Source organism: Psammomys obesus, unplaced genomic scaffold (genome assembly GCF_907164565.1).
Source record: "Psammomys obesus unplaced genomic scaffold, mPsaObe1.curated_primary_1811, whole genome shotgun sequence".
Classification (NCBI taxonomy): Eukaryota; Metazoa; Chordata; class Mammalia; order Rodentia; family Muridae; genus Psammomys; species Psammomys obesus.
The window spans coordinates 296,569-304,484 of record NW_026590511.1 but is presented as its reverse complement, the minus strand read 5'-3'; the positions used below and the strand labels follow the sequence as shown (position 1 = coordinate 304,484).

The following is a 7,916-nucleotide window of genomic DNA, read 5'->3' as shown; positions in this document are numbered from 1 at the left end:
AAAATATTTTTATGATTGGGGTCACGGTACTTAGGAAGGTTGAGAACCACTGGCCTAGGGACAAGGCCCTTCCGTGTCTGTATCCCGAGCCCTGCTGGGTCCCTCTCCATCAATAAGCCTGCTTTACAAAGGCCCTGGGCCCTCTCTGCCTGCCACCTAAGACACGGTGCTGTTTAGAGAGGGTTCCAGAGGTAATTTCCAGATAATTTGAAGTGTTTGACAAAGATCATCTTGTCCCCACACCCCTCCCCAGGCTGTGATCTCAAAACACTTACTCTCTCATTAAGATGGGGTCTTGGAAGCCAGGTGTGGTGGCATAAGCCTTTATTCCCAGCACTCGGGGACACATAGGCAAGCGGACCATTTTAAGTTCAAGGCCAGCTTGGTCTATAGAGGGTCCAGAACAGCCAAGGATACATAGAGGAAAATCCTGTCTCCCAAACCCAGAGATGAGGTCTTGGAGTCCCACACAGCCTCACGCAGCAAACACACACATGGTGGGGTAGGTCTTTATTTGTGGGGTCCCAGCAGGCCCAGCCATGTTGCCTATGGCGGGAATGGGCAGTCCCATACAGGGGAGCAAGTGGTGGCAGGTCAGCTTGCCCTGGCCTCTCCCTCATGACCAAGGACAGGCCCCATTTCCCCACTCCACAGGGCTGCAGTGACACGCTTGAAAGGGAAGGAAAAATAAAAACAGAACCCCCTCAGGAATGGGCTCTGCAGAGACCCTCATTTAGTTTAAACTAGAGACAGGGGTGCTGCAGGCGGCTCATTTCTTCCAGGTGGGCTCTCTGCAAGGTGAGGCTTCTTCACCTGGGCTGGGACAGGGAGTCAGGCTGGGTTGGCTCAGGTGGGGACGGGATGGGACACAGTAGTGGAGGCAGACGCTGAGGTCAGGCACCCTGGCGCTCCCCCACCTGCCCTGCCACTCAGGTGGCGTTCCTCTGGCGTACATTCTTGTCCTTGTCATTCAGGTGATGCCCGCTGCCCTTCCTGAGGATACAGAAAAGGGCTCAGGTCCTTGAAGGGCACAAGGCTAGACTCAACCCCAGTGGAAGGATAGTCTGCAACCTGGCCATTGCTCCAACAGCAACCACCCATCCTCCCTGAACCCACCCAGGCCTCCCCTCCCATATTGGTAGGACAACCGTAGCTCCCTGGAGCCCATGATGAGCTGGACTTACAGCGGGGCGGTGCCGGGGTCATCCTCTGTGAAAACGAGCAGCCACATGGAAAGAGAGGACAGGTGTCAGTGCCCACCAGTCTCTTCCAAGGCAGAGCCTTTTGGCTGGGGAGTCAGCTGCAGCCCCTCAGTCTGGTTTGCTTGAACCTTGCCCCACACTGCCACCCTCATGGTGCTGCAGGTGTCATGACCTGGTGACCAGCACATGGTGAGGCCCACACACCCTGCATTCCGAGCTCGACGTGAGCTGCAGCTAAAGGCAGCACAGAGAAGAGCTCCCCACACAGGACACCCACCTGTGGCCAAGTGAGGGAGGAGAGCGGAGGGTGAGCTATGAGCAGACCCTGTTCTCCCTCTGGGCAACGCACTGAGGGGTGCCCTACCCACTCACTCAGACCCAGGGCTGCTCACCGTCCAGGGTCTGGTCTGGCTTCCGCCGCTTCTCATAGATAAAGATAATGGTGACCAACACCAGGACCTCGGCCACAATGCCCAGGAAGGGCCAGAGGGCAGCCAGGCGGCTGCGCACACGCAGCGTGATGGTCTCCTGCACACTGCCCTGGGAGTTGGTGGCGTTACACGCATAGGTGCCGGCGTCAGTATTCATGTCCAGATTGCTGATGGTCAGCTCTGTCTTCTCAGGTGTGGAACGCACAGCATACTTGTAGTCAGAGGTATTAGTGATGGGCTGGGAAGAGAGACTTGTCATGTCCTGCCATGGCCTTTCCTTCACTGTTCCGGGAGCCCCTCTGCCATCCCCGCAGCCTCGTGCCTTGTCCCGGAAGCCCCACATCCCCACCCAAGTGCTCAAGCCCTGTGTCCCTTCTGTGACATTCCGAATCCCTACTGTCTCCAGCACAGCCTTTGACTGTGTCCCACTGCACCCCTCTGCCACCCTCTCTATGTCCAAAACCCCTGTTTCTACTGCAGCCCTCTCCTGCCCCTTGGCACCGCTCAAAACTCCATGTCCCCAGTCACAGCCCTCACCTTGTCCCCAGAGTCAGAGATCTTAAACCACGCCCACTCATTGATAGGAGGGTGAGAGGAGTCAGACTTGCAAACCAGCTTCGCAGTCTCTCCCTCGCTGCCATGCTCTGACTTCTTTACACTCCTGATCCGGGGTAGCCCTGTGAGGATGAGGAGGGAGCCTGATGCCCAAGAACAGAGCCTGTCCTCAGCCCAACACCAGCCCCTGGCCTGCACACAGCTACCTCCTGGTCCCCCACAGCTCACCCTCCACGTCGATGTCACTTCTGCCCACAGGCTCAGGGAGAAAGATGCAGGAATATGTACCAGAGCGGTCATGTGTGTCCACCCTGCAGGGGGCAGAACGGTAGTGGAAGGAGCCATCTCCACACCCAGGCTCTCCGTGTAAACCACAGGACCTTGCTTTCCCCCACACTACACCGTGAGGCCGTGTGGCCAGTCCAGAGCTGTGTGGAGCCTGGCACAACTCTGTTAGCACTGAGGCAGCTCCAGACAAAAGGGTTCCAAATTCCCCATGGGCTACGCTTTGTGGGATGGCACCATGGACTCACGTGTACTGCATCTGCAGGTCAGGCAACGTGTCCTCCTGCAGCACTTGGCCACCTCTCATCCAGCGGTGGCCAACAATGTCGACGCCACTGCTGTTCAAAGAGCAGGTAAGGTGTGTCTTGGAGCCGACGTCACGGACAGAGGTTGTGATGGTGCCCGCTGAGAAGCCACAGGGAGATAGTCAGCTCAGCCCACAGCCTGTCTCCGCCCTGACAGGGTCTGCTTCTTGAATCACAGTGCTCGACGCTCTGCAGCCTCAGCCTTCTTTTTTGAGACAGTCTCTCTGTATAGCCTGGCTGTCCTGGACTGGCTTTGTAAACCAGACTTGCCCTGAACTCATAGAGATCTGCCTGCCTCTGCCTCTCTGAGTGCTGGGATTATGAGCGTGTGCCACCCTGCCGGGCAGCCCCAACCTTCTAAGGCAAGCTGATGTCCCACTAGAAATAATTTCCAATGCCCTGCCTGCTACTCCTACAGATACAGGGTTTAAGGGTAGCACTATGCCTAACGCCCCACATAACAAAACCACATAGGTGCCTCACATTCCCTTCACTGATATTTGACCAGCACTCAGAACTGGAAACAAGGCCCAAAGGGTCCTGGGGAGGTTGGACCCTCAGGCTGCAGTAAACAGTCAGCGCAAGCACTTGGACAGCAGACCCCCACCCCCACCAGACAAACACACAAGGAGGCTGTGAGCCAGGAGGGCAGGTGCATAGAGCAGACCAGGATGGGAGGTCAGGGTGGAACACCACAGACCAAAGGCCTGGGATGTGAGCTGAGGACCCACCTGCAGGAGGGCTGGCTACCCTGCATCCAGCAAGGGCACATCAACGAGTGTCCAGCCCACCCATGTCCCAGGTGGGCCTCAGTAAGTGGTAGGGCAGCATCTGGTTCTACGGAAGTGGGAGCCAGGGTTGGATGGCACAAGAGGTAAACAGAAACAGGTGCCCTGGCCACTCACGTTCAAGGACCACCACGCTCGCCTGGGCACGGACCCACTTGACCCTGGGTGGTCGGGTCAGGTGGTTGCGATCAGGGTCACTGCTGGCCCGGCACTCATAGGTGCCTGTGTCCTCTGCGGCGAGCCCATCAACAGACAGCGTGCTGACTGCATGCTGGCGGTAGGCAGCATGGATGTGAATTCGGTCCAGCCGGGCGCCATCCCAGAGCTGGGAGCAGTTGTCGTTTGGATCATTCCCTTCAAACCACCACTGGATCTCAGGGATAGGGCTGCCCACAGCCTCACAATGCAGGACCACGGTGCCCCCCGCCCACCGCTCCTGGGACAGCGGCGCCTTGAGGAAGCCAGCTATGGGAGAGGTTAGTACCCGTTACCACAAGGGAGGAGAAACAGGCAGAAAGGACAACTGCCAGGGCCTGCCACAGGACCAAGTCTGGGGCCAACATGACAAACTCCATTTCTCTGCTTGCAGGGAGAAGTATGAAGTTAGATGGAAAAGCAAGCCCAGGACAGCCAGGGCTGTTACACAGAGAAACCCTGTGTTTAAACAAAACAAAAAAAACCAAGAACAGGAGCCAGGTGTTGTGGCTCAACTGTAATTCGACCACTCAGGAGGTCTCGGCAGGATTGCTAGGAGTTCCAGGTCTGAGGGGCTACGTGGTTAAAGTTGTCTCACTAACAAAAAAATTAAGATAGGGCCTCTCAGCGTTTCATAGGGGCCTGGACACTTAGACATATGTGCCAGGGGGAGGCAGGTCTCTGCATGTCTACACAAGGTGTGGATATCTGAAGGCATGAGTTTGGGGCCTGAGGCCCTATACTGGGGGGTGGGGCCAAGATAAGCAGCTGCCCCAAGGCCCCTGGGGTACGGAAGCCAGTTGGCAGCTCTGGTGGAGGAATGGCTTCCTGATAACCTACATTCCAGAGTTCCTATCTCCCAGACTGCCTGACCTGCAGCTCCTGGCAAGTAGGTCTGCTGAGCGAGGGGGCCACAGAGTGGACTTTCCTTTGGCTCCCTTCCTGTTCACTGAAGGCTCCACAACGTCTGTATCAACACCATTTCATCTAGGACTGGAAATCAGAAAAGACAGGTGCCCCCAGGACCCCAGTCTCACCTGGGTTTCTGAGTAGACACTATGGGTGTCATCTACCTGGGACATGGCTGCCATGTGCCATGGACCACAAGCCTAATGGTCACATGCTAGGTCTTTCAGGAATGCAGGGTGCCCTGTGGTATGCCCTGTCACCCACCTCCCCACATGGGCCCTCTGGAAAGGTACCATCTGTAAGGCTCAGGGGCGACCAGTTCCTCTGACCCCACCTCAGGAGCCTCCACAGAGCCTGGAGAAGTCAAGCTGGGAGCCTGGCCATGTGATCTGTAGCACACAGATTCCAGCCGTCACCTCAGTCTAAAAACAGCGCCCCCTCCCTGCCCACTCACAGCTGGGTGGGAGCAGGGCCAGACTGGGCCGTGAGGTAAACAAGCCAGCACAACAGGGTGCAGGGAGGGGGCACGGCTGCGGAGGGCAGTCCACACCCATCCTCCTGCTAGGCAGGGCTGGCCCCGGCTGTACTCTCACCTGAGGTTCCAGGGTTAAGTCAGACCTGGATGACCACAGGGGCACCCATGTGAGCAAGACACCCTGCAGGAGTGTCTGAGTTGGCCTGGCCAGGGAGGCCAAGCTGGCCACTCTCTCAGAAAAAGAGGTGCATTCCTGCTGTGTGAAGTCGGGGCGTGGAGCGCTTTCACCAGCCTGTCAGAGGCCCTGGCATCAAACCACAGCCTCACACAACCAAGACAGATGTGCCCAGCCCTGAGGTGAGGCCCCATCACCACACTATGCAAAAAAGGATTGTCCATGCCACACAGGGTCTCTGAGCAGAGCCCCTAACGCTGTACAGTGAAAACCAACACATGGCAGGCCAACCTGGGCCCCGAACAGGCTGTGGGTGGTGGCAGTGGGCATGTTCCCAGGAAGGGCTGGGATTAGCCTCTAGGCTACACTTTTTGCTTGGCTCCTGGGCATGCCTGCTTGAGCGCAGGCAGAAAGGCACTGGGCCCATGCCCAGCCAGGGTGGCTGACTCCAGCCAGGCTCCCCACCCCATACAGAGCAGCAGCTTATCGGCTGCACCCACCTTGTGGGGTGGGGGCACAGCTATCTACACCCAGGTGAGTTAGAGGGACTGGAAAAAATGGGTCAGGATTAACCCTGGGCAGTACTGCCAGGCACTCCCCCTCCTGCACCTACTGGTGATGGGAGGGGGGGGAGCGCGTGCGTCCCATTTCTCCAGCCAAGCTCTGGTTCTGCCCTTTGCTTGCTGTCTGGAGTAGGCAGGAGAGCAGTCCATGTGCTCTCGGCCTGCCACACTGCCTTCCTTGACCAACCTTGCCATGACCTTGAATACCTCCTTTCTCCACCTGGACCTCAATTACCCTTTTGAACTTCAATCAGGCAAAGACCCAAGGCAGGAATGGGCCAGACTCCAGGGTGGGAGCAAGCTGAGTGTGCTGGGCCTTAGCCACCGGAAATCCCATCAAGAATGATAATCCAACAGGTCCCCGGGCCTGTGGTCCAGGGCCATTCACAGGCACTCATTCCCAGGGACAGAAACTACCATTCCCCCCAACCAACTTCACATATATGACACCAGGGCAATGACTCCACTCACTCCTCCGAGCCTAGGACACAACATTCCCAGGCACTCTGTACCCTCTAAGTCCACAGGTCAACTCTCAGCCCCTTCCCAATCCACATCCTCTGAGCTGGACTTAAAGGCTTTGCCGACTTACTCTCATTCTCAGGTTCCCTGAGCGGTGCTGTACCCTTCACTGAGTAGAAACAGTGTGGCAGATTCTCTACCCTGACCCCTACGATGTCAGGCATCACTGTCCCCAAGACTCCCCAAGATTGTGTCCCAACTTCTCCCCCAGGGTGGAGAACCATTACCCTCACATTATAACGTCAAGGACAATGTCTCCAAAATTCCCAGTCACTTAACTCTCACCCACATGTCCAAACTTGGGGAGTCACCTCCAGGCACTTCTGTATCCCAAATCTGCCTGGTCCCCCAAGCCCGGGCACACTGAAATGGCAGTTCCTTCCACTCTAGTCCCTCCAATCCTGGGAGATAACCTTCTCTCAGGAAAGGCGGCCTCTCATTCTCCCCAGGTAGTGACACCAAAGTGGCAGACCTAACTCCATGCCCACCCCCAAGTTAGGGACCGTCACTCCCCCTCTGTTCCCTGAGTGGGGACACTAAGACTGCAGCTCCTTCCACTTCCTGGTCTCTCAAACTAAGGGGTCATTTTCTGACATGTTCCCTAGGTGGGGACTTCCCCAAGACCCCAGCTCTCTCCATTTCTGATGGGAAGTTACCTACCTGCAGCACTGCGGTCACCCGAGTCCCACAAACCATCCCCAGGTGTCCCACAATTCCCTCCTGTCTGGGTTTACTTTCCAGCCCTGGCTCTCAGGTGGGGGCTCTTCAGCATCGTGGCCTCTTCTTTCATCCCCGTGCTCCCAGGCCCCTCCATCAGGAGGAAATCAATCTCCACGGCCCCCTCCCAGCCTTGTTACCCAGGTGGAGACACCCTCCACTCAACCTTGGTGATGGTGCCCCAAAGCCTTACCCCCAGCCTCGGGGTCACCTCTTCCCACCCCTTCCCCACTCCCTGAAACCTAGTACCCCCAAACCTCCAGGGTCACTTGTTGGTCCTATTCCGAGAGTTGAGACAGTAAAGCAGCGGCTCCCTTTAACTCCAGCTGTCCCAAATCAGGGGTCATTTCCACCCACTTCTGTAGTACTCCAAATCGCCCAAGCCCAGGTGGGGAATACCGCAAGGTGGCAGTTCCCTCCACCTTAGAATGTTTCCCCAGAGCCCAGCAGACCCCTAATTTTGGATTTATCTGTCCCTACAATCACCTCCCTCCACCTGGTAGCCCAGTCGAGGTCTGAGGTCAATTCAAGGGTCATCCACGGCCACTGTTATTCCTCCACAAATCCCCGAGCCCGAGTAGAGAACCAAACTGTGGCTCCCTACCCCTTCAGGACCCCAAATCTGTGGCTAAACCTAGGCCCGTTGCCCCCAGCCCCAGTCCCAGCACCCCAGTCTTACCCGCCGCCAAGGCGCCTTGGCCTCCCAGGAGCGTGAAGCCCAGCGCCAGCAGCAGCGCGGCCGCCATGTCGCCTCGTCCAAGCGGGGGCCGGCTGCGGCTGTATAAGAAGGCGGA

The 7,916-nt window shown here is 57.2% G+C and overlaps 1 protein-coding gene across 2 annotated transcripts; it reads right to left on the bottom strand.

The window, feature by feature from the left end:
• Positions 1–493: 493 nt before the first annotated feature.
• Bsg (basigin (Ok blood group)) lies at positions 494–7,916 on the bottom strand. 2 transcript variants are annotated; one of them, XM_055607693.1, is made up of 8 exons: positions 7,802–7,916; positions 3,684–4,031; positions 2,722–2,878; positions 2,417–2,499; positions 2,171–2,310; positions 1,595–1,871; positions 1,185–1,209; positions 494–993 (listed from the first exon to the last, which is right to left on the bottom strand). In XM_055607693.1, the coding sequence occupies exons 1-8, from the start codon at positions 7,866–7,868 to the stop codon at positions 930–932; spliced, it is 1,161 nt and encodes a 386-aa protein (XP_055463668.1). In that variant the 5' UTR covers positions 7,869–7,916; the 3' UTR covers positions 494–929. The 2 variants fall into 2 exon arrangements, with proteins under 2 accessions (XP_055463668.1, XP_055463667.1); XM_055607692.1 differs by lacking the exon at positions 3,684–4,031 and having other exon boundaries at positions 7,802–7,912.